Source organism: Coregonus clupeaformis, chromosome 20, assembly GCF_020615455.1.
Source record: "Coregonus clupeaformis isolate EN_2021a chromosome 20, ASM2061545v1, whole genome shotgun sequence".
Taxonomy (NCBI): domain Eukaryota; kingdom Metazoa; phylum Chordata; class Actinopteri; order Salmoniformes; family Salmonidae; genus Coregonus; species Coregonus clupeaformis.
Window position 1 is genome coordinate 47,445,667 of NC_059211.1, and position 25,758 is coordinate 47,471,424.

At 40.7% G+C, this 25,758-nt stretch overlaps 1 protein-coding gene across 1 annotated transcript in view; it reads right to left on the bottom strand.

Annotated features, from left to right (window-relative positions):
* The window catches only part of hcn2b (hyperpolarization activated cyclic nucleotide-gated potassium channel 2b), a 70,110-nt gene that overhangs the window by 13,007 nt on the left and 31,345 nt on the right, over positions 1-25,758 (bottom strand). The window contains exon 5 of the mRNA XM_041839598.2: positions 1,113-1,259. Within this exon, the coding sequence (XP_041695532.2) occupies positions 1,113-1,259 (147 nt within the window). The remainder of the gene's footprint in view (positions 1-1,112; positions 1,260-25,758) is intronic.

Below are 25,758 nucleotides of genomic sequence, written 5' to 3' on the forward strand. Positions count from 1 at the left end.
CCTGCAGCACCCGATGTCACAGGAAGGCCAAAAAGATAATCAAGGACAACAACCACCTGAGCCACTGCCTGTTCACCCCCGCTATCATCCAGAAGGCGAGGTCAGTACAGGTGCATCCAAGCTGGGACCAAGAGACTGAAAAACTGCTTCTATCTCAAGGCCATCAGACTGTTAAATAGCCATCACTAGGCGGCTTCCACCCGTTACGTAACCCTGCACCTTAGAGGCTGCGGCCCTATTACATAGACTTGAAATCACTGGCCACTTTAATAATGGAACACTAGTCACTTTAATAATGTTTACATATTTTTGCTTTACTCATCTCATATGTCTATACTGTATTCTATTCTGCTGTATTTTAGTCTATGCCACTCCAACATTGCTCATCCTCATATTTATATATTTCTTAATTCCATTCTTTTACTTTTAGATTTGTGTGTATTGTGTGTATTGTTGTGAATTGTTAAGATATTACTGCACTGTTGGAGCTAGAAACACAAGCATTTCGCTACACCCGTAATAACATCTGCTAAACATGTGTATGTGACCGATAACATTTGATTTGATTTGGCTACTTTGAAGAATCTAAAATCTAAAATATATTTTCATTTGTTTAACACTTTTTTTAGTTACTACATGATTCCATATGTGTTTTTTCATAGTTTTGATGTTTTCACTATTATTCTACAATGTAGAAAATAGTAAAAATAAAGAAAACCCCTTGAATGAGTAGGTGTGTCTAAACTTTTGACTGGTACCCTGCACATTGTCTCGGTACTGGTACTCCTTGTATATTGCCTTGTTATTGTTTTTATTGTGTTACTATTTCCTTTTTTATTTGGCAAATATTTGTCTTACTTTTTAACTCTGCGTTGTTGGGAATGGTCTCGTAGGTGAGCATTTCACTTTAAAGTCTACACCTGTTGTATTCGGCGTATGTGACCAATAAAGTTTGATTTGATTTTGAGTGATTTAAAAGAAGAGGTTCAGAACTTCAGAAGTTTGCCATCTTAATGGGCATATTTGTGAATACAATTTTTTGGGGTTCCTTTGTTCCTTTCTTTAAGTGTAAGACCTTGTCAGGGTTTTGATGGTGTGTTTGGTTGTTTTACCTCCCGCAGTGGTTCATTAAGCTCCTCCAGGATGCTCTCCTCATCAAACATCTTGCCCTGGTATCTGTGTTCGTAGTAGTCATGGATTTTCTGTCGGAAGTCAGCCGGCAGTTTGTGGAAAGACATGTACTGCTCCACTTGCTTGTACTAGAGAACAAGAAATAAAGGGAGAGGGAAAGCGAAAGAAAGAGTGAAGAAACAAGAGACACTCAAATTAGTATGATATGTTATGTTTGGTTACATAAGACAGAAGGTTACTTAAGACAAAAACTAAAGGAGGGTGGTTGGTCGGGCGTATAACGTCTAGCAACCCAACGGTTGCGTGTTCGAATCTCATCACGGACTACTTTAGCATTTTAGCTAATTAGCCACTTTACTTTACAAACTACTTACTATTTTTTAGCTACTTTGCAACTACTTAGCATGTTAGCTAACCCTTCCCCTAACCTTAACCCTTTAACCTTAATCCTAACCATAACCCTAACCTTAACCCTATCCTTAAGCCCTAAACCTAACCTATAGCCTAGCTAACGTTAGCCACCTAGCTTATTTTAGCCACCTAGCTAATGTTAACCACAACAAATTTGAATTTGTAACATATCATACGTTTAGCAAATTCGTAACATATTGTAGGAATTGCAATTCGTAACATATCTTGAATTGTAATTCGTAACACATCATGCGAATTGTAATTTGTAACATATCATACGAAATGGATGATGGACATCCACAAATGAATACATACCAGACCAAACGTTACATATCATACTAATTTGTGTGCCCTGGATTTTCATTTACTATGTTACGTCTACCCCTGAGTCCAGGTTGATATAAATGGAGAATGTGGAATATGCTCTATAGCAGTGTCTCCGAACTCCGGTCCTCGAGTCAACAGCACACATTTTTGTTGTAGCGCGGTCAAAAACACCTGATTCAACTTGTCAAGAGCTTGATGATTAGTTGACAAGTAGAATCAGTGTTGTCCGGGGCCACAACAATAATATGTACGGTTGGGGGTACTCACGGACTGGAGTTAGCACCTGCTTATTAAAGGAACAGTTCGTCACAAAATTAAAGTTTGGCAGACGTTTACATGAGCTAGTCCAAAATGACCCGACAGTCAATATTCAACGCCATCTGTACACAGCATAAAGCTTTAAAGCGTAATTCAGAGTCCACATACACAGAGACACGGTAGTGCGGCATCCCATTGTGACATAGCTACGTGGCTCTGAGACCACCGTCTGCAGAGGACGCACAGCCCAAATGTTCAACTCCCCAAATTCCCAACCAACGCGGCTCCAAGTACACGTCCTCTATTCATTTGAATGGGGTGAAGGTTGGAGAAATTCCTTGAGCAGCGCTGAGAATTCGAAAAGTATGAAAGCCAACAGTCCAATATTCTAGAACACTGCTGTGCGTATGCATACACGTTTTGGACTCTGATAGATGCTTAGACAACGTTTGGCAAATATACACTACCGTTCAAAAGTTTGGGGTCACTTAGAAATGTCCTTGTTTTTGAAAGAAAAGCAATTTTTTTGTTCATAAAAATTACATCAAATTGATCAGAAATACAGTGTAGACATTGTTAATGTTGTAAATGGCTATTGTAGCTGGAAATGGCTGATTTTTAAATGGAATATCTACATAGGCGTACAGAGGCCCATTATCAGCAACCATCAGTGCTGTGTTCCAATGGCACGTTGTGTTTGCTAATCCAAGTTTATCGCTGTGTACTACTCCCTTCACAGAACAGCGCAAACTGGCTCTAACCAGAATAGAAAAAGGAGTGGGAGGCCCCGGTGCACAACTGAGCAAGAGGACAAATACATTAGAGTGTCTAGTTTGAGAAACAGACGCCTCACAGGTCCTCAACTGGCAGCTTCATTAAATAGTACCCGCAAAACACCAGTCTCAACGTCAACAGTGAAGAGGCGACTGCGGGATGCTGACCTTCTAGGCAGAGTTGCAAAGAAAAAGCCATATCTCAGACTGGCCAATAAAAAGAAAAGATTAAGATGGACAAAATAACATAGACACTAGACAGAGGAAGAATGGAAAAAAGTGTTTTGGACAGACAAATCGAAGTTTGAGGTGTTTGGATCACAAAGAAGAACATTTGTGAGACGCAGACCAAATGAAAATATGCTGGAGGAGTGCTTGATGCCATCTGTCAAGCATGGTGGAGGCAATGTGATGGTCTGGGGGTGCTTTGGTGGTGGTAAAGTGGGAGATTTGTACAGGGTAAAAGGGATCTTGAAGAAGGAAGGCTATCACTCCATTTTGCAACGCCATGCCATACCATCTGGACGGCGCTTGATTGGAGCCAATTTCCTCCTACAACAGCTCCAAACTATGCAAGAACTATTTAGGGAAGAAGCAGTCAGCTGGTATTCTGTCTATAATGGAGAGGCCAGCACCGGATCTCAACCCTATTGAGCTGTTGTGGGAGCAGCTTGACCGTAAGAAGTGCCCATCAAGCCAATCCAACTTGTGGGAGGTGCTTCAGGAAGCATGGGGTGAAATCTATTCAGATTACCTCAACAAATTGACAACTAGAATGCCAAAGGTCTGCAAGGCTGTAATTACTGCAAATGGAGGATTCTTTGACGAAAGCAAAATTTGAAGGACACAATTATTATTTCAATTAAAAATCATTATTTCTAACCTTGTCAATGACTACATTTCCTATGCAGTTTGCTATATTTCCTATTCAAACTAATTCCATGTATGTTTTCATGGAAAACAAGGACATTTCTAAGTGACCCCAAACTTTTGAATGGTAGTGTATATTTTAACCTAACTATTCTTTCAAGGTCATGAGGATATTAACACTAGTACTCAATACATTGTGGTCGTTGTATGCATTCTCATTCAATAAAATTCACCATAAACAACATATTGCATATCCCTGAAACCATGAGCTAAACATATGTGGTCCTATACCTCCTAGTGTACATTGAACATAAACATACAGTGCATTCGGAAAGTATTCAGACACCTTGACTTTATCCACATTTTGTTACATTACAGCCTTATTCTAAAATGGATTAAATAAAACAAATTCCTAAAAAATCTACAAATAATACCCCATAATGACAAAGCAAAAACAGGTTTGTATAAATGTTTTGTACATTTATAAAAAATAAAAAACAAATACCTTATTTATATATGTATTCAGACCCTTTGCTATGAGACTCGAAATTTAGCTTGGGTGCATCCTGTTTCCATTGATCATCCTTGAGATGTTTCTACAACTTGATTGGAGTCCACCTGTGGTAAATTCAAATGATTGGACATTATTTGGAAAGGCACACACCTGTCTATATAAGGTCCCACAGTTGACAGTCCATGTCATTGCAAAAAACAAGCCATGAGGTCGAAAGAATTGTCCGTAGAGCTCTGAGACAGGATTTTGTTGAGGCACAGATCTGGGGAAAGGTACCAAAAAATGTCTGCAGCATTGAAGGTCCCCAAGAACACAGTGGCCTCCATCATTCTTAAATGGAAGAAGTTTGGAACCACCAAGCCGCTTCCTAGAGCTGGCCGCCTGGCCAAACTGAGCAATCGGGGGAGAAGGGCCTTGATCAGGGAGGTGACCAAGAACTCGATGGTCACTCTGACAGAGCTCCAGAGTTCCTCTGTGGAGATGGGAGAACCTTCCAGAAGGTCAACCATCTCTGCAGCACTCCACCAATCAGGCCTTTATGGTAGAGTGGCCAGAAGGAAGCCACTCCTCAGTAAAAGGCACATGACAGCCCGCTTGGAGTTTGCCAAAAGGCACCTAAAGGACTCTCAGACCATGAGATACAAGATTCTCTGGTCTGATGAAACCAAGATTGAACTCTTTGGCCTGAATGCCAAGCGTCACATCTGGAGGAAACCTGCCTACAGTGAAGCATGGTGGTGGCAGATTCATGTGTGGATGTTTTTCAGCTGCAGGGACTGGGAGACTAGTCAGGATCGAGGGAAAGATGAAAGGCGCAAAGTACAGAGAGATACTTGATGAAAACCTGCCCCAGAGCGCACTGGACCTCAGACTGGGGCGAAGGTTCACCTTCCAACAGGAAAACGACCCTATGCACACAGCCAAGACAACGCAGGAGTGGCTTCGGGTAAAGTCTTTGAATGTCCTTGAGTGGCCCAGCCAGAGCCCGGACTTGAACCCGATCTAACATATCTGGAGAGACCTGAAAATAGCTGTGCAGCGACGCTCCCCATCCAACCTGACAGAGCTTGAGAGGATCTGCAGAGAAGAATGGGAGAAACTCCCCAAATACAGGTGAGAAGCTTGTAGCGTCATACCCAAGAAAACTCCAGGCTGTAATGACTGGCAAAGGTGCTTCAACAAAGTACTGAGTAAAGGGTCTGAACATTTATGTAAATGTTATATTTCTGTTTTTAAATTTGCAAAAATTTCTAAAAACCTGTTTTTGCTTTGTCATTATGGGGCATTGTGTGTAGACTGATGAGGGGAAAAAACAATTTAATCAATTTTAGAATAAGGCTGTAACATAACAAAATGTGGAAAAAGTAAGGGGGTCTGAATACTTTCCGAATGCACCTGTACATAGGGAAGACAGGGAAGACACATTTACAGCAATCACCTGACCTATATATGCTACAGAGCTGCTGGGAGAGGGAAAACATTTAGTTGTTGAGGAAAAGTGACAGCTCCAGAAATCCCCAGATATTTCCTACATTTACATCATTTACTGTGTCAGAGTATGTTAGATGTGTACCAGGCTCTATTTGACATATATTCAACCACAGGCCTGCTCTCAGTCAACACAAACCAATATAACACTGCCACAACTGTTTAACTGGCTACAGTAGTCATATTATTGGACATGGAACCACTCTTTGGCATGATGATGATGACTGTATTCAGTGGATTACAGGGTACATTATTAATTGGAGCAACATGCATTCCTGTACTTGGATACTATTCTAAGAGGCATAGATGTAAGTTATTTCCAGTGGAATTGATGGGTATATGCACAGGGGTAGTTTACAATTCTGATCTGATGTTTGTAAAGTGGTGACTTGGCTGTAGTACTCTAAGTACACTCTATGCTTGTTCATAGAGAGAAGATCCCTGCTCAAATGGAATTTCAATGATTCAAACCATTTTCAGTGTTAAAATCCAGTGTTTCATTCTCTCTTTGAGGTAGCTGCCAATCAAATTGTGTCAATTGTGCCTCATCAAAACATATTTAACGCCTGGTTTTATGAAAAAAATATACTGTAGTCACAGTAGTGTAAAATGGTGCCCTTTCATGTATACAGTCTCTGTTGCTGCAACTGAAGAATAAACAGGGTATTTGCTCATCCATTGAAGGCGTCGTCTTTGTTTCATAAGAGCAGTAAATTAGGTTTTATTCAAGTTTCAAGCATCACTGGGTTTCAGTAAACAATGCACACTCCTGTCACACACACAACGTCAAGCACAAGGGCAGAGAAGAAGGTAGCTTAATCATGTGACTTAGCTGTGTATTAGAACAGTACAGTGAACAACCCCCTTCCAACCACGGACAACCTTTTCAGCTTCCGTTTAATTATAAAACATGAATAGAGTACTGTACAGATGCAGAAACAGCCAGACAAAATGGGGAAATATGTTGCATTTGTAATCAACAGCCTTGGTTTTCATACCACCCACCAGTCCCCACCCATCATGACATGACATATAGAGTCATAGTGACTAATTGACAAACCACATGGGCTGATAATAGTCTAGTAATGCTAGCCCCATCTGAAGAAGGAGGATTTTTCATAAGCTATCTCTCTCTCTCTCTCCTTCTCCATATTGTTCTCTCTCTCTCTCTGGGGTTGGGTTAAATGCGGAAGACACATTTCAGTTGAATGCATTCAGTTGTGCAACTGACTAGATATCCCCCTTTCCCTTTCCATTCCCTTTCTCTCTGACTGGGTTCAGCTGTGAAACATTGCTGCAGTATAGATTCAGTACTCACTACTGGACTCACTAAGGAGGAGGTCTAGGGCCAATCCAACCACCTCAAGGGCTTTGGTTCCTCTCCCTCTCTGCCCCAACATGGAACAGGCATTTTGTTGCCTTCTTTATGTATGGGCCTGGGGGAGGTATATCTTTTTTAGTCCAGGCTATATGTGAAAATTATAACTTTTTCATGAAAGCATGAAACTTGGTACACTTGTACAGTTTAGGGTCCTGAACATTTTCAGAAAGGGAGACATTGCAAAAACGCCTAGCCGGACAACGCCATAGCCGGACAATGTATTTCCTTCATATCTGCTAAACCAAACATGATAACACAGAAAAGGTGATGTCTACAGCTATGTTTTGATGGTCAATGATTACATTGGTGCCAAGTACAACATCATAAACAGTTCAGATTATTATATAATGGTGAACTTGGGTAAATCATGGCAAAGAAATCCAATTAAATAGCTGTTTCTGACAACATACACAATATAATATTGTCTGTTTTTGGAAATCTATAAATACAGTTGAAGTCGAAGTTTACATACACCTTAGCCAAATACATTTAAACTCAGTTTTTCACAATTCCTGACATTTTATTTTAAGAATGTGAAATGTCACAATAATAGTAGAGAGAATGATTTATTTCAGGTTTTATTTATTTAATCACATTCCCAGTGGGTCAGAAGTTACAATACAATCAATTAGTATTTGGTAGCATTGCCTTTCAATTGTTTAACTTGGGTCAAACGTTTCGGGTAGCCTTCCACAAGCTCCCACAATAAGTTGGGTGAATTTCGGCCCATTCCTCCTGACAGAGCTGGTGTAACTGAGTCAGGTTTGTAGGCCTCCTTGCTCGCACACGCTTTTTCAGTTCTGCCCACAAATGTTCTATAGGATTGAGGTCAGGGCTTTGTGATGACCACTCCAATACCTTGACTTTGTTGTCCTTAAGCCATTTTGCCACAACTTTAGAAGTATGCTTGGGGTCATTGTCCATTTGGAAGATCCATTTTCAACCAAGCTTTAACTTCCTGACTGATGTCTTGAGATGTTGCTTCAATATATCCACATCATTTTCCTTCCTCATGATGCCATCTATTTTGTGAACTGCACCAGTCCTTCCTGCAGCAAAGCACCCCCACAGCATGATGCTGCCACCCCCGTGCTTCACAGTTGGGATGGTGTTCTTCGGCTAGCAAGCAACCCCATTTTTTCTCCAAACATAACGATGGTCATTATGGCCAAACAGTTCTATTTTTGTTTCATCAGTCCAGAGGACATTTCTCAAAAAAGTACGATCTTTGTCCCCATGTGCAGTTGCAAACCCTAGTCTGGCTTTTCTATGGCGGTTTTGGGGCAGTGGCTTCTTCCTTGCTGAGCGGCCTTTCAGGTTATGTCGATATAAGACTCGTTTTACTGTGGATATAGATACTTTTGTATCTGTTTCCTCCAGCATCTTCACAAGGTCCTTTACTATTGTTCTGGGATTGATTTGCACTTTCCGCACCAAAGTACGTTCATCTCTCGGAGACAGAACATGTCTCCTTCCTGAGCGGTATGACGCCTGCGTGGTCCCATGGTGTTTATACTTGCGTACTATTGTTTGTACAGATGAACGTGGTACCTTCAGGCGTTTGGAAATTGCTCCCAAGGATGAACCAGACTTGTGGCGGTCTACCTTCTTTGCTGATTTCTTTTGATTTTCCCATGATGTCAAGCAAAGGAGCACTGAGTGTGAAGGTAGGCCTTGAAATACATCCACAGGTACACCTCCAATTGACTCTAAAGATGTCAATTAGCCTATCAGAAGCTTCTAAAGCCATGACATCATTTTCTGGAATTTTCCAAGCTGTTTAAAGGCACAGTCAACTTAGTGTAACTTCTGACCCACTGGAATTGCGATACAGTGAATTATAAGTGAAATAATCTGTCTGTAAACAATTGTTGGAAAAAATACTTGTGTCATGCACAAAGTAGATGTCCTAACCGACTTGTGGAAAATTGTGGAGTGGTTGAGAAACGAGTTTTAATGACTCCAACCTAAGTGTATGTAAACTTCCGACTTCAACTGTATTTAGCTTTTTCATTGAACATAGCAGTTAGTCATACAGTGTATAGTCATACTGATTATCGTTTATAGTGATTGGCTCTGAATGCGAAGACAATTTTATGAACTTTTCACAAGCCTACTAATATGACTACCTTGCTTGTAATATTTCACACCACTTTATATTGGCAATATGAAATGTGTGCTGAAATTGATTGTTCCTGTCAAGTTACATGGCCACTCCCATCGTATAATATTTTCAGGGCGGTGCCATGCGTGGATGAACAATACAGCACGCATCACAGAAGACTATCTCCACCAGTGGAGGCTCCTCAGAGGAGGAAGGGGAGGACCATCCTCCTCAGTGAATTTCATAAAAATAGTGAAACATTTAAAAAGTTATCATTTTTAGATAAAACTATACTAAATATATTCACGTCACCAAATAATTGATTAAAACACTGTTTTGCTATGAAGGTCTACAGTAGCTTCAACAGCACTCTGTAGAGTAGCACCATGGTGTAGCCGGAAGACAGCTAGCTTACATTGACTTCAATACAAAACCTAGGAGGCTCATGGTTCTCAACCCCTTCCATAGACGTACACAGTAATTATGACAACTTCCGTAGGACGTCCTCCAACCTATCACAGCATGAACTGGCATGTTGTCCACACTATCAAAGGATCAGAGAATGAATCTAGTACTGAAAGCCTACGCTACAGCTAGCTAGCACTGCAGTGCATAAAATGTGGTGAGTAGTTCACTCACAGAGAGAAAGAAAATAGTTAAACTGTTTTGAACAAATTAATTTCTTCAAAAATGAAGGAGAAGCAAGAGAGAGAGAGAGAGAGAGAGAGAGAGAGAGAAAGAGAGATATATTTCGTCATTTCTTTTAACTTTCACCTACTTAGCTAGCAAATGCAGCTAGCTAGCTAGTTTAGCCTACTCAAAGACCCAGCTCAAACAAAATAATGCTATGTTAGCTAGCTGGCTATCACTATCCAACACACCATCGGAACTCTTCCAAATCAAGGTAAGCTTTTGTTTTTTACTAATTTATTGCCACCTGGGCCCACCCATGTAACTGCTAAGCCGCTTATTCAACTGCTTACTAACTGTACACTAACATTACTGCATGATTGTAGCGAGTTTACTAATGCATTAATTCTATTAGCTATGTTGACTATGACTTTACTTTAGCTATTATGGTGAAACGATGTAGGCTGTGTGTAGCGGTTATGATATGGTTTGTCTTGGAAAGGTTTTTTCGCCTAGTCACATACAGCTGGTTTGTTGTGCATTGAAGTCCACAAGCAAAGGGAAAAGGTGAGAGGGGGAGAGCACATAGATGCGAGAAGAAATACAACGTGGCTGCTATGAAAGTTAACTGTGTTTACGTGTGATCAGGGGTTGTTGTAAAACCTTTCTTAAACAGAAGCAAACGGAACGAAACATGGATAAACATACCTGGATTTGTCCAATAGAAACTGTTGGACAAATGATGACACCCTAGATCAGCTAGATGCAGGCAAGAGTGTGCAAGGCGGTATTGAATGTGTCACTGTCTATCCATGTGTCACTGTCTGTCACCTAAACATTTTCTCTCAACCTGTGTGCACCTAAGTTGTAAACTTTCATTCATAGGCTAGGTTGTAGCAACCTCATGATGGGTATAGGGAAAATTAGAGTACCATGTAGTAGCCTAAATCTATCAATGTTACATTGAACTGGGTGAATGCAATATGAATGACAGTCATCCAATATGCTGTAATAGAAATAAGGCCATGCTCATGAGAAAGAAAAATGGTCCTCCCTCATCTTAAACGGCACCGACCGCCACTGATCTCCACGTGTGTGTGATTATGCAGTTGGAGAATTCAGTACAGCATCATCAGACTTGTCATACATGCAAACTCAATTCTTTAATAATTTATTGTGCTGATGTGTTCCATGCAGGTCAATGGCCCATCCCAACACGCAGGATGTATATGAATGGATGAATGGGAAGATGGGCGCAACAACAACCTGTGTGTGATGGGACGGCAACTTGGCCAAGGAAATGTGTTTGTCACTGCTGAGGTGGTGAGGTAACATATGGACAGTTTGATGTGATGAGATGTGACCCTGTCCGCCTCCATCGCCTGGTTTCATAATGTTACTCTCTTCAGCACAGAGTCCTTCCTCTCAACCCTCTTTCCCTTTATACCTCTATCTACTCTCTCTACATCGGACTCCCTCACCCTTCTCTCCATTCTACCATAATATACCTCTATCTCCTCTTTACCTGTACCTTCTCTCTCTATCTGTCCTCTATATCACTGTCATCTATCTTCCTCTCTCTCCTCTCTACCTCTCTTTCCTCTATCCTTGTCATTTCTCTTTCTTCTTTTTCTCTTCTCGACCCATCTCTCCTCTCTACCTCCCTCCTCTCTATGCCCTCTTCTCTCTACCCCTCCCTTTCTACCTCTCCTCGTGTTTTGTTTTTGTTGTGAATAACTTGGATGGCAGGTTGAGCTGGGCCAGGCCCATGTTATATGCCCATGAGTGTCGTAGGGTGATATGGCAGTTTTTTTGGCGTATGAATGTGCTTCCCTGCATCTCTGCCTGCAATTCTTCGCAGTCCTGATAGAGGATAGAGTTCAATGTTAATGCTGACCCTGAGCTCACAGATAGGCTTTCTGTCTGTTGACTCACTGCTAGAGTAGTCAGTCTTACTGGGGGCTTGTGGTTGACAAGCCACGTATGTAGCCTATATAAACTCAGCAAAAAAAGAAACGTCCTCTCACTGTCAACTGCGTTTATTTTCAGCAAAGTTAACATTTGTAAATATTTGTATGAACATAACAAGATTCAACAATATAGAGACATAAACTGAACAAGTTCCACAGACATGTGACTAACAGAAATTGAATAATGTGTCCCTCTGTGTTTCATAACTTTCCTTCAATTCGTAAGAGGCTGAATCTATCTTACCGGAGAAAGCATCTGAGCGAGCGAAACAGAACCCCTCTGTCTCTGTATGTGTAGCCCATCCATCTGATGCTGTTTGATCAAAAAGAGTATGACATTGTTGCCGCCCTTGGCATTGAATGCAAGGGAAGCCAGCGAGCATTTGGCCTGCCTTGATAAAAAAAAGTATAAAATAATAGCCAATCAGCGTTGAGCTAAACTGAGGGAGCTCAACTGTGAATGGTACTGGCGCACCAAAAAAAGTGTCAAGGGAAGTCAGTTTGGATTTGGCTTCACACCAATCACATTGAGCACAAAACGTCATTAACAGGAAAAACTTGAATTGTTGCATCTCGTTGTGTTGTTGTCCTCCGGTGGCTAGCTAAAATTGGCCCTTTCCTAAATTAGCCATGGATGAAGATAGGGATTTGGACTTATTTTTACTTAATTCTCTATACTGGCCAATTATTATAACGTCGATGCTGATCCAACCATAAATACATACATTGTGCCCCTGGCCTGAGAGGATGGAAGTTCAATATGTAGCTAGATATAGTAGGCTAATGTTAATGAACTGGCTTATCGTTGCCCATGAAAGGAAGTTAGGCTAGAGAGCAAACATTTTAGCCAGGTAGCCTAGGACAACAAAAACTATGACAGAGTCATAGACCATTTTGTCAACATGAAAGAGAGGAGGATGGCATTGGCGTTTCTCTACAAGTAGGGTGAGTCGACATGTTTTTTCTACTTGCACAAATGCATGCACAAACACACACACAGAAATCAGAACTATGGACAGCCACATCATATTTAGTTTACATTGATAGAATTCAATTGTTTTTGGTATCTTTTAGTTGTCACTCTACTAGACTAAGCATAGGTGATTTGATGATGTTGAAATGTTTAAGTTGAAATGGTGCTGGAATAGTGGAACTTGCGGTAACTCTCTGTGGTTCTAAATCAATATTTGTTTAGTAGTCCGAAAATGTTTGCACAGTTTGGATTGATTGATTGATTTTATTTGTCAGTAAAAAAAAAATCATATACAGTGGGGAGAACAAGTATTTGATACACTGCCGATTTTGCAGGTTTTCCTACTTACAAAGCATGTAGAGGTCTGTAATTTTTATCATAGGTACACTTCAACTGTGAGAGACGGAATCTAAAACAAAAATCCAGAAAATCAAATTGTATGATTTTTAAGTAATTAATTTGCATTTTATTGCATGACATAAGTATTTGATACATCAGAAAAGCAGAACTTAATATTTGGTACAGAAACCTTTGTTTGCAATTACAGAGATCATACGTTTCCTGTAGGTCTTGACCAGGTTTGCACACACTGCAGCAGGGATTTTGGCCCACTCCTCCATACAGACCTTCTCCAGATCCTTCAGGTTTCGGGGCTGTCGCTGGGCAATACGGACTTTCAGCTCCCTCCAAAGATGTTCTATTGGGTTCAGGTCTGGAGACTGGCTAGGCCACTCCAGGACCTTGAGATGCTTCTTACGGAGCCACTCCTTAGTTGCCCTGGCTGTGTGTTTCGGGTCGTTGTCATGCTGGAAGACCCAGCCACGACCCATCTTCAATGCTCTTACTGAGGGAAGGAGGTTGTTGGCCAAGATCTCGCGATACATGGCCCCAGCCATCCTCCCCTCAATACGGTGCAGTCGTCCTCCCCTTTGCAGAAAAGCACCCCCAAAGAATGATGTTTCCACCTCCATGCTTCACGGTTGGGATGGTGTTCTTGGGGTTGTACTCATCCTTCTTCTTCCTCCAAACACGGCGAGTGGAGTTTAGACCAAAAAGCTCAATTTTTGTCTCATCAGACCACATGACCTTCTCCCATTCCTCCTCTGGATCATCCAGATGGTCATTGGCAAACTTCAGACGGGCCTGGACATGCGCTGGCTTGAGCAGGGGGACCTTACGTGCACTGCAGAATTTTTATCCATGACGCCGTAATGTGTTACTAATGGTTTTCTTTGAGACTGTGGTCCCAGCTCTCTTCAGGTCATTGACCAGGTCCTGCCGTGTAGTTCTGGGCTGATCCCTCACCTTCCTCATGATCATTGATGCCCCACGAGGTGAGATCTTGCATGGAGCCCCAGACCGAGGGTGATTGACCGTCATCTTGAACTTCTTCAATTTTCTAATAATTGCGCCAACAGTTGTTGCCTTCTCACTAAGCTGCTTGCCTATTGTCCTGTAGCCCATCCCAGCCTTGTGCAGGTCTACAATTTTATCCCTGATGTCCTTACACAGCTCTCTGGTCTTGGCCATTGTGGAGAGGTTGGAGTCTGTTTGATTGAGTGTGTGGACAGGTGTCTTTTATACAGGTAACGAGTTCAAACAGGTGCAGTTAATACAGGTAATGAGTGGAGAACAGGATGGCTTCTTAAAGAAAAACTAACAGGTCTGTGAGAGCCGGAATTCTTACTGGTTGGTAGGTGATCAAATACTTATGTCATGCAATAAAATGCAAATTAATTACTTAAAAATCATACAATGTGATTTTCTGGATTTTAGTTTTAGATTCCGTCTCTCACAATTGAAGTGTACCTATGATAAAAATTACAGACCTCTACATGCTTTGTAAGTAGGAAAACCTGCAAAATCGGCAGTGTATCAAATACTTGTTCTCCCCACTGTATACACAAAGATTTTTTCAAGTGACCAGGATTGCACAATAAAGTCAGATACTTTTTTCCATTGTTGTCCCTATTTTTTATATAAATACATGTACAATTACATAAATGCATATACAATTACAGTGTGGGAAAAAAGTATTTAGTCAGCCACCAATTGTGCAAGTTCTCCCACTTAAAAAGATGAGAGAGGCCTGTAATTTTCATCATAGGTACACGTCAACTATGACAGACAAATTGAGAAAATCACATTGTAGGATTTTTAATGAATTTATTTGCAAATTATGGTGGAAAATAAGTATTTGGTCACCTACAAACAAGCAAGATTTCTGGCTCTCACAGACCTGTAACTTCTTCTTTAAGAGGCTCCTCTGTCCTCCACTCGTTACCTGTATTAATGGCACCTGTTTGAACTTGTTATCAGTATAAAAGACACCTGTCCACAACCTCAAACAGTCACACTCCAAACTCCACTATGGCCAAGACCAAAGAGCTGTCAAAGGACACCAGAACAAAATTGTAGACCTGCACCAGGCTGGGAAGACTGAATCTGCAATAGGTAAGCAGCTTGGTTTGAAGAAATTAACTGTGGGAGCATTTATTAGGAAATGGAAGACATACAAGACCACTGATAATCTCCCTCGATCTGGGGCTCCACGCAAGATCTCACCCTGTGGGGTCAAAATGATCACAAGAACGGTGAGCAAAAATCCCAGAACCACACGGGGGGACCTAGTGAATGACCTGCAGAGAGCTGGGACCAAAGTAACAAAGCCTACCATCAGTAACACACTACGCCGCCAGGGACTCAAATCCTGCAGTGCCAGACGTGTCCCCCTGCTTAAGCCAGTACATGTCCAGGCCCGTCTGAAGTTTGCTAGAGTGCATTTGGATGATCCAGAAGAGGATTGGGAGAATGTCATATGGTCAGATGAAACCAAAATATAACTTTTTGGTAAAAACTCAACTCGTCGTGTTTGGAGGACAAAGAATGCTGAGTTGCATCCAAAGAACACCATACCTACTGTGAAGCATGGGGGTGGAAACATCATGCTTTGGGGCTGTTTTTCTGCAAAGGGACCAGGACGACTGATCCGTGTAAAGGAAAGAATGAATGGGGCCATGTATCGTGAGATTTTGAGTGAAAACCTCCTTCCATCAGCAAGGGCATTGAAGATGAAACGTGGCTGGGTCTTTCAGCATGACAATGATCCCAAACACACCGCCCGGGCAACGAAGGAGTGGCTTCGTAAGAAGCACTTCAAGGTCCTGGAGTGGCCTAGCGAGTCTCCAGATCTCAACCCCATAGAAAATCTTTGGAGGGAGTTGAAAGTCTGTGTTGCCCAGCGACAGCCCCAAAACATCACTGCTCTAGAGGAGATCTGCATGGAGGAATGGGCCAAAATACCAGCAACAGTGTGTGAAAACCTTGTGAAGACTTACAGAAAACGTTTGACCTGTGTCATTGCCAAAAAAGGGTATATAACAAAGTATTGAGAAACTTTTGTTATTGACCAAATACTTATTTTCCACCATAATTTGCAAACAAATTCATAAAAAATCCTACAATGTGATTTTCTGGAATTTTTTTTCTCATTTTGTCTGTCATAGTTGACATGTACCTATGATGAAAATTACAAGCCTGACTAAATACTTTTTTCCCCCACTGTGAGTATTTGATCACATACCAACCAGTAAGAATTCCGACTCTCACAGACCTGTTAGTTTTTCTTTAAGAAGCCCTCCTGTTTTCCACTCATTACCTGTATTAACTGCACCTGTTTGAACTCGTTACCTGTATAAAAGACACCTGTCCACACACTCAATCAAACAGACTCCAACCTCTCCACAATGGCCAAGACCAGAGAGCTGTGTAAGGACATCAGGGATAAAATTGTAGACCTGCACAAGGCTGGGATGGGCTACAGGACAATAGGCAAGCAGCTTGGTGAGAAGGCAACAACTGTTGGCGCAATTATTACAAAATGGAAGAAGTTCAAGATGACGGTCAATCACCCTCGGTCTGGGGCTCCATGCAAGATCTCACCTCGTGGGGCATCAATGATCATGAGGAAGGTGAGGGATCAGCCCAGAACTACACGGCAGGATCTGATCAATGACCTGAAGAGACCTGGGACCACAGTCTCAAAGAAAACCATTAGTAACACACTACGCCGTCATGGATTAAAATCATGCAGCGCACGCAAGGTCCCCCTGCTCAAGCCAGCGCATGTCCAGGCCCGTCTGAAGTTTGCCAATGACCATCTGGATGATCCAGAGGAGGAATGGGAGAAGGTCATGTGGTCTGATGAGACAAAAATTGAGCTTTTTGGTCTAAACTCCACTCGTCGTGTTTGGAGGAAGAAGAAGGATGAGTACAACCCCAAGAGCACCATCCCAACCGTGAAGCATGGAGGTGGAAACATCATTCTTTGGGGATGCTTTTCTACAAAGGGGACAGGACGACTGCACCGTATTGAGGGGAGGATGGATGGGGCCATGTATCGCAAGATCTTGGCCAACAACCTCCTTCCCTCAGTAAGAGCATTGAAGATGGGTCGTGGCTGGGTCTTCCAGCATGACAACGACCCGAAACACACAGCCAGGGCAACTAAGGAGTGGCTCCGTAAGAAGCATCTCAAGGTCCTGGAGTGACCTAGCCAATCTCCAGACCTGAACCCAATAGAAAATCTTTGGAGGGAGCTGAAAGTCCGTATTGCCCAGCGACAGCCCCGAAACCTGAAGGATCTGGAGAAGGTCTGTATGGTGGAGTGGGCCAAAATCCCTGCTGCAGTGTGTGCAAACCTGGTCAAGACCTACAAGAAACGTCTGATCTCTGTAATTGCAAACAAAGGTTTCTGTACCAAATATTAAGTTCTATCTCAGACTGCACATCTTAATATTTTCTTTTTATTGGCCAGTCTGAGATATGGCTTTTTCTTTGCAACTCTGCCTAGAAGGTCAGCATCCCGGAGTCGCCTCTTCCCTGTAGTACACAGCGATAAACTTGGATTAGCAAACACAACGTGCCATTGGAACACAGGACTGATGGTTGCTGATAATGTGTCTCTGTACGCCTATGTAGATATTCCATAAAAAAAAATCAGCAGTTTCCAGCTACAATAGCCATTTACAACATTAACAATGTCTACACTGTATTTCTGATCAATTTGATGTCATTTTAATGGACAAAAAAATTGCTTTTCTTTAGAAAAAAATGAAATTTCTAAGTGACCCCAAACTTTTGAATGGTAGTGTATATGTGTGTATGTATGTACAGTACCAGTCAAAGGTTTGGACACACCTACTCATTCAAGGGTTTTCCTTTATTTTTACGATATTTTACATTGTAGAATAATAGTGAAGATATCAAAACTATGAAATAGCATATATGGAATCATGTAGTAACCAAAAAAAGTGTTAAACAAATCAAAATATATTTTATATTTGAGATTCTTCAAATAGCCACCCTTTGCCTTGATGACAGCTTTGCACACTCTCAACCAGCTTCACCTGGAATGCTTTTCCAACAGTCTTGAAGGAGTTCCCACATATGCTGAGCACTTGTTGGCTGCTTTTCCTTCACTCTGCTGTCCGACTCAGCCCAAACCATCTCAATTGGGTTGAGGTAGGGGGATTGTGGAGGCCAGGTCATCTGATGCAGCACTCCATCACTCTCCTTCTTGGTAAAATAGCCCTTACACAGCCTGGAGGTGTGTTGGGTCATTGTCCTGTTGAAAAACAAATGATAGTCCCACTAAGCCCAAACCAAATGGGATGGCGTATCGCTGCAGAATGCTGTGGTAGCCATGCTGGTTAAGTGTGCCTTGAATTCTAAATAAATCACAGACAGTGTCACCAGCAAAGCACCCCCACACCATAACACCTCCTCCTCCATGCTTTACGGTGGGAACTACACATGCAGAGATCATCCGTTCACCCACACCGCGTCTCACAAAGACACGGCGGTTGGAACCAAAAACCTCCAATTTGGACTCCAGACCAAAGCACAAATGTCCACCGTTCTAATGTCCATTGTTCGTGTTTCTTGGCCCAAGCAGGTCTCTTCTTATTATTGGTGTCCTTTAGTAGTGGTTTCTTTGCAGCATTTTCTTTACAGCATTTAGTTACTTGAACTCTATGAAGCATTTATTTGGGCTGCAATTTCTGAGACTGGTAACTCTAATGAACTTATCCTCTGCAGCAGAGGTAACTCTGTGTCTTCCATTCCTGTGGCGGTTCACATGAGAGCCAGTTTCATCATAGCGCATGATGGTTTTTGCGACTGCACTTGAAGAAACTTTCAAGGTTCTTGACATTTTCCGTATTGACTGATCTTCATGTCTTAAAGTAATGATGGACTGTCGTTTCTCTTTGCTTATTTGAGCTGTTCTTTCCATAATATGGACTTGGTCTTTTACCAAATAGGGCTATCTTCTGTATAACCCCCCCCCCACCCCCCACCAACTTGTCACAACACAACCTTGTCACAACAAATTAACTTTTAAGAAGGCACACCTGTTAATTGAAATGCATTCTAGGTGACTACCTCATGAAGCTGGCCAAGAGTGTGCAAAGCTGCCATCAAGGCAAAGGGTGGATACTTCGAAGAACCTCAAATATAAAATACATTTTGATTTGTTTAACACTTTTTTGGTTACTACATGATTCCATATGTATTATTTCTTAGTTCTGATGTCTTCACTATTATTCTACAATGTATAAAATAGTAAAAAATAAAGAATAACCCTTGAATGAGTAGGTGTGTCCAAACTTTTTACTGGTACTGTATGTATATATATATATATATATATATATATATATATATATGCAAACAAATATATGGGGGATTGGAAGTGATGCAGACAATTACATCGATGGAAGCTACAATCTATCTGCAATATTACAGCTGATCTACCCCTAAATTTAAAAAAAAATAAATAATAATAATTAACATTTAACAATGTAGGAAATAGTAAAAATAAAGAAAAACCCTGGAATGAGTAGGTGTGTCCAAACTTTTGACTGGTACTGTAGATAGACACATTACCGAGATAGAAACTCTAGCTGAGTTTGAGGGGGGAGTTTAAGTACAATTCTTACAAGCTTGTTTGGCTGGTAACTTATTCCTTAGATGTTTGGGGCTGCTGGTGATCCATGATGTGCAGGCATAATCACAGTGACACTGGACTAGCACACTTGCCAGAGTCTTAAGGGTGTCTATAGCTAGGTTTCCATCCAATTGGCGACACATATTCATGTGAATATTCTAAAATCTTCATAAAAACAATATTCCATTTCAGAGTTTCCTTTAGCAAAATTTGACGCCGGACAACATGACAGGGAAGATTTAAATTTACCGGACATTTGAGAAATGTAATGGACATCCATATGCATTCAGATCCAACCTTGCGCAGCCAGCTCCATCAATAAACGAGGGATGTTGGCCAAATGAGCCACATTTACAGCCTATAACAAATTACAAAAACTTTGTGTTTCAATGTGTAGCATATGCAAAACTTTATAACCTCACGGTTCAGCTGTCACGAGATTTGAGCACTAAATGTATCAGGGCATTGCATGCATAGGCCTATAGGCTTAGATGTCCACTGTATGATCTTCATATTTTAATAAATAAATATATATACATATACACACACAATATATATATATATATATATATAATGCCTATATAAAGGAAGAAAAGCTTAGGCCTAACCCCAGAGATATAGAGATACAGTATGCCGGTGGCATGCTATGACACCGACATGTATTTCTTTATGTCAGATGGCTACTGCGTCTGCTATACAGATATAGATGTACAGAAGGAGGGTAATTCGTAAATTTTCAATCAAAATATTTTGTATAAAGATAAGTATTATATTGTTAGACTATAGGAGTAACTCTGGTAGGCCTGAAACATTCTTCCTCACCTCAAGTTCAACTGTTGGAGTCAGTTGGAATGCCGGGGTGCACTGCCTTCATATCATAGGCCTGCAGTAGCTAAAGCTTAATAATAGCCACACCATACCAAACCTTCACAAATGTTTCTAAACTTTATTAGGGTAATATCAAAAGTAAGTCAAGCCATTGTTTATAGGGAAAATACAAGCAGAAGAGTGAATGTAAATCAGGGGGAAAACGCAGTACCCTCCCCTGTGCCCAATAAAAAAAACACACAAACCTCCCCAAAGCAAAAAAAAGTAATACGTTTGACAACCCTCCCCTATTTTGGACCACCCCTCCCCCCAGTAAATTTCGATCTGTCCCTTACAGAGGAGAGTGCAATGTCAGAAACAGAGTTGTGACCCTGGTGAGGTTAGCTGGCATAACCCTTCTCACTGTTATATCATCTAATAAGAAAATAATTATAAAATATGAATTGGCTGTGTATTTGACAACCTCTTCTTATTGAAGCTCCAAATAAAGCTAAGTGTACCTGCAGTCAAAGGTGTGTCAGAAACACTTTCAATCACACTTAGTATGAGATTACAAATGTATTTTCTTCCTCAACTGCATAATAATTAGACTTCTTTTTACTTCTACAAAAACACCAGGGTAGGCTTTGATATATATACAGTGGGGGAAAAAAGTATTTAGTCAGCCACCAATTGTGCAAGTTCTCCCATTTAAAAAGATGAGAGAGGCCTGTAATTTTCATCATAGGTACACGTCAACTATGACAGACAAAATGAGGAAAAAGAAATCAAGAAAATCACATTGTAGGATTTTTAATGCATTTATTTGCAAATTATGGTGGAAAATAAGTATTTGGTCAATAACAAAAGTTTCTCAATACTTTGTTATATACCCTTTGTTGGCAATAACACAGGTCAAACGTTTTCTGTAAGTCTTCACAAGGTTTTCACACACTGTTGCTGGTATTTTGGCCCATTCCTCCATGCAGTGATGTTTTGGGGCTGTCGCTGGGCAACACGGACTTTCAACTCCCTCCAAAGATTTTCTATGGGGTTGAGATCTGGAGACTGGCTAGGTCACTCCAGGACCTTGAAATGCTTCTTACGAAGCCACTCCTTCATTGCCCGGGCGGTGTGTTTGGGATCATTGTCATGCTGAAAGACCCAGCCACGTTTCATCTTCAATGCCCTTGCTGATGGAAGGAGGTTTTCACTCAAAATCTCACGATACATGGCCCCATTCATTCTTTCCTTTACACGGATCAGTCGTCCTGGTCCCTTAGCAGAAAAACAGCCCCAAAGCATGATGTTTCCACCCCCATGCTTCACAGTAGGTATGGTGTTCTTTGGATGCAACTCAGCATTCTTTGTCCTCCAAACACGACGAGTTGAGTTTTTACCAAAAAGTTATATTTTGGTTTCATCTGACCATATGACATTCTCCCAATCCTCTTCTGGATCATCCAAATGCACTCTAGCAAACTTCAGACGGGCCTGGACATGTACTGGCTTAAGCAGGGGGACACGTCTGGCACTGCAGGATTTGAGTCCCTGGCGGCGTAGTGTGTTACTGATGGTAGGCTTTGTTACTTTGGTCCCAGCTCTCTGCAGGTCATTCACTAGGTCCCCCCGTGTGGTTCTGGGATTTTTGCTCACCGTTCTTGTGATCATTTTGACCCCACGGGGTGAGATCTTGCGTGGAGCCCCAGATCGAGGGAGATTATCAGTGGTCTTGTATGTCTTCCATTTCCTAATAATTGCTCACACAGTTGATTTCTTCAAACCAAGCTGCTTACCTATTGCAGATTCAGTCTTCCCAACCTGGTGCAGGTCTACAATTTTGTTTCTGGTGTCCTTTGACAGCTCTTTGGTCTTGGCCATAGTGGAGTTTGGAGTGTGACTGTTTGAGGTTGTGGACAGGTGTATTTTATACTGATAACAAGTTCAAACAGGTGCCATTAATACAGGTAACGAGTGCCTCTTAAAGAAGAAGTTACAGGTCTGTGAGAGCCAGAAATCTTGCTTGTTTGTAGGTGACCAAATATTTATTTTCCACCATAATTTGCAAATAAATTCATAAAAAATCCTACAATGTGATTTTCTGGAAAAAAAAATCTCAATTTGTCCGTCATAGTTGACGTGTACCTATGCCGAACAGGAAATATCAAAAGGTTGGTAAAGCAGAAAGTTATTACAGCCACATACAAAAACACCCCCACAAGTGCACGCACGCACGCACAAGCACACACACACACACACAATCTGGATATAAGAACAAGTGAATGTTGAAATCATCTAATTAACTATGTATGTATCCCCCTCGAACCATTCAGTCAAATCCTTTTGTTTTCCACATAATCCAATTTTAATCATAATCTAATTCATTCTAAATTAATTACAATCGGTCATGGCTTTTTGGCATAAACATCCATGGAAGCATGCAAATTTCACTCCCGGTTCCTAACAAAACAATTGGCTAATCAATATCTATTGATTATTTATTAATGCCTATGATTCTTGTAATTTATCCTGCTTGTTATGATTGCTAATAGAAAGTCATTCTAAAGTGTTAACAAAGATTGATTGACTGGAGAGAGCAGTAGCCAGTACACTATCATCTCCCAATCCCATACAATGTATTCACACCCCTTGACTTTTTCCACATTTAGATTGTGTCACTGGCCTATACACAACACCCCATAATGTTAAAGTGGAATTATGTTTTTAGAAATGTTTACAAATTAATAAAAAAATGAAAAGCTGAATGTCAATAAGTATTCAACCCCTTTGTTATGGCAAGCCTAAATAAATTCAGGAGTAAAGGTTTGCTTAACTAGTCACATAATAAATTGCATGGACTCACCCTGTGTGCAATAAAAGTGTTTAACATGATTTTTTAATGACTACCTCATCTCTATACCACAATTATCTGTAAGGTCCCACAGTCGAGAAGCGAATTTCAAACACAGATTCAACCACAAAGACCAGTGAGGCTTTCCAATGCCTCGCAAAGAAGGGCACTTATTGGTAGATGGGTTAAAAAAAAAGCAGACATTGAATATCCCTTTGAGCATGGTGAAGTTATTAATTACACTTTGGATGGTGTATTAATACACCCAGTCACTACAAAGATACAGAGTGGAGAAAAATAAGATCAGTGGCATCAGTTGAATCAAGCAATTCACCCTAAAACATAAAACTACCACAATTCCTAACATGGTCTCAGAGCATTTCGTATTATTCTGTATGTAAATCTGAGACACTCCATTTAGTATGATATGTTACGAGTTACAATTCGTATTATATGTTGCGAATTAGCAAAAAACATACAAAATGTTACGAATTTTCAAAACGTACAATATGTTATGAATTAGCAAAATGTATGATATGTTATGAATTCTTGCTAGTTGGCGAACGTTAGCTAGCTGGCTAACCATAGCTAGGCTAGGGGTTAGGGTTAGGGTTAAGGTTAAGTTTAGGAGTTAGCTAAAAGGGTTAAGGTTAGGGTTAGGGGAAGGGTTTGCTAACTTGCTAAGTAGTTGCAAAGTAGCTAAAAAAGTAGTTGGAATGTTGCTAATTAGAAAAAATGCTAAAGTTGTCCGTGATGAGATTCAAACTCGCAACCTTTGGGTTGCTACACGTTCGTGTTAGACGCCCACCCATCCACTCCGACCAACTACCCTACTTACATTTTTGCCTTAACCCTGTAGACCCCAATAGAATTCTAGAATGCTGCTGTAGATTACTGAGAATTTTCAAGATAAAGCTAATTTTCTCACATTTCAAACAAACAGACATAGCTCAAAAACAAAGAACAAATGACAATTACAAGTTAACTTAGTTTTACAGAGCACAACCTCTTCATTAATATGACACACATTCATGTCAATAGGAATACCACTCATTCTGTCCTCCATTGTGTAAAGACACTATCAAAAAAAACGAGTAACACTCAACACAACCAAATAACCTAGAGTATTTAAATTGTAGTAAATTTGACTAAATTACTCACTTAAAATGTACCAATAATAATATATTATACTTATAAATATGATTTACATATAAATGAAAAAGTTATCCAAAATGTGACCAGAGGACAATTTCAGAAAGTATTTCAAAACCCACACAAAGTAGGCTAATTGATTGACAACGATTCATACTTCTGTAACAATGTAAAAATGCAAACAACTATTCAGAGACTATTTCAAAATGTAGGTAACCTCTCTCAATAAGATTTAGTACAGACCAGGCCTGACACAAAATGTAGAAATAGTAGCCTACTTTGACAACAATTCAGTGAATGCAACAATTATTAGATAGAGACAGATAAAGAGAGAAGATACAAACACAACAACTGTTCAGAGACAAAAGATTTATAAGACAAATTTCACACTGTCACTTTAGTGTTTGCATTTAGCCTACAACATGTCATGGAACTTCTGGAAGCATGGTCCCATCCTGCAAAGTGGTACAGAACACGTAGAACGTGTAATCACTGCCAAAGGTGCGTCAACAAAGTAAATGTGATATAACCTGTATTTGCTTTGTCATTATGGGGTATTGTGTGTAGATTGAGGGGGAAAAAACAATTTAATCAATTTTAGAATAAGGCTGTAACATAACAAATTGTGGAAAAGGTGAAGGGGTCTGAATACTTTCCGAATGCACTGTAGATAAAGCCTCTTTCAAAGTGAAAGGTAATGTTTACTTTATCGCTGTCATTTTGAGCAATGAAGTTAAGAAAACTTTAATAAGTGAAATGACAGCATACCCTGTTTCCGGTTGATGACAACAGCCACGCGAATACGACAACAGGTTGTTAGCAAGTACATTTTGCGATATTGACACAGATATTATTGTTAGAAAAACAAGGCCGTTCGCGGCCGCTATAGTAATTTACAGAAAGGCCGTTGACGGCCGCTATGGGTTCTAATGGGTTATTAAATAACCATCTGTCTTATGTAACCATACCAAACGTAACATATCATACTAATTTACTATGTTACATCTAGTCTATGAGACAAGGCTGCAAGCATTTCGCTACACCCGCAATAACATCTGCTAAACACGTGTATGTGACCAATAAAATTTGATTTGAACTCCAAAACTGAGATA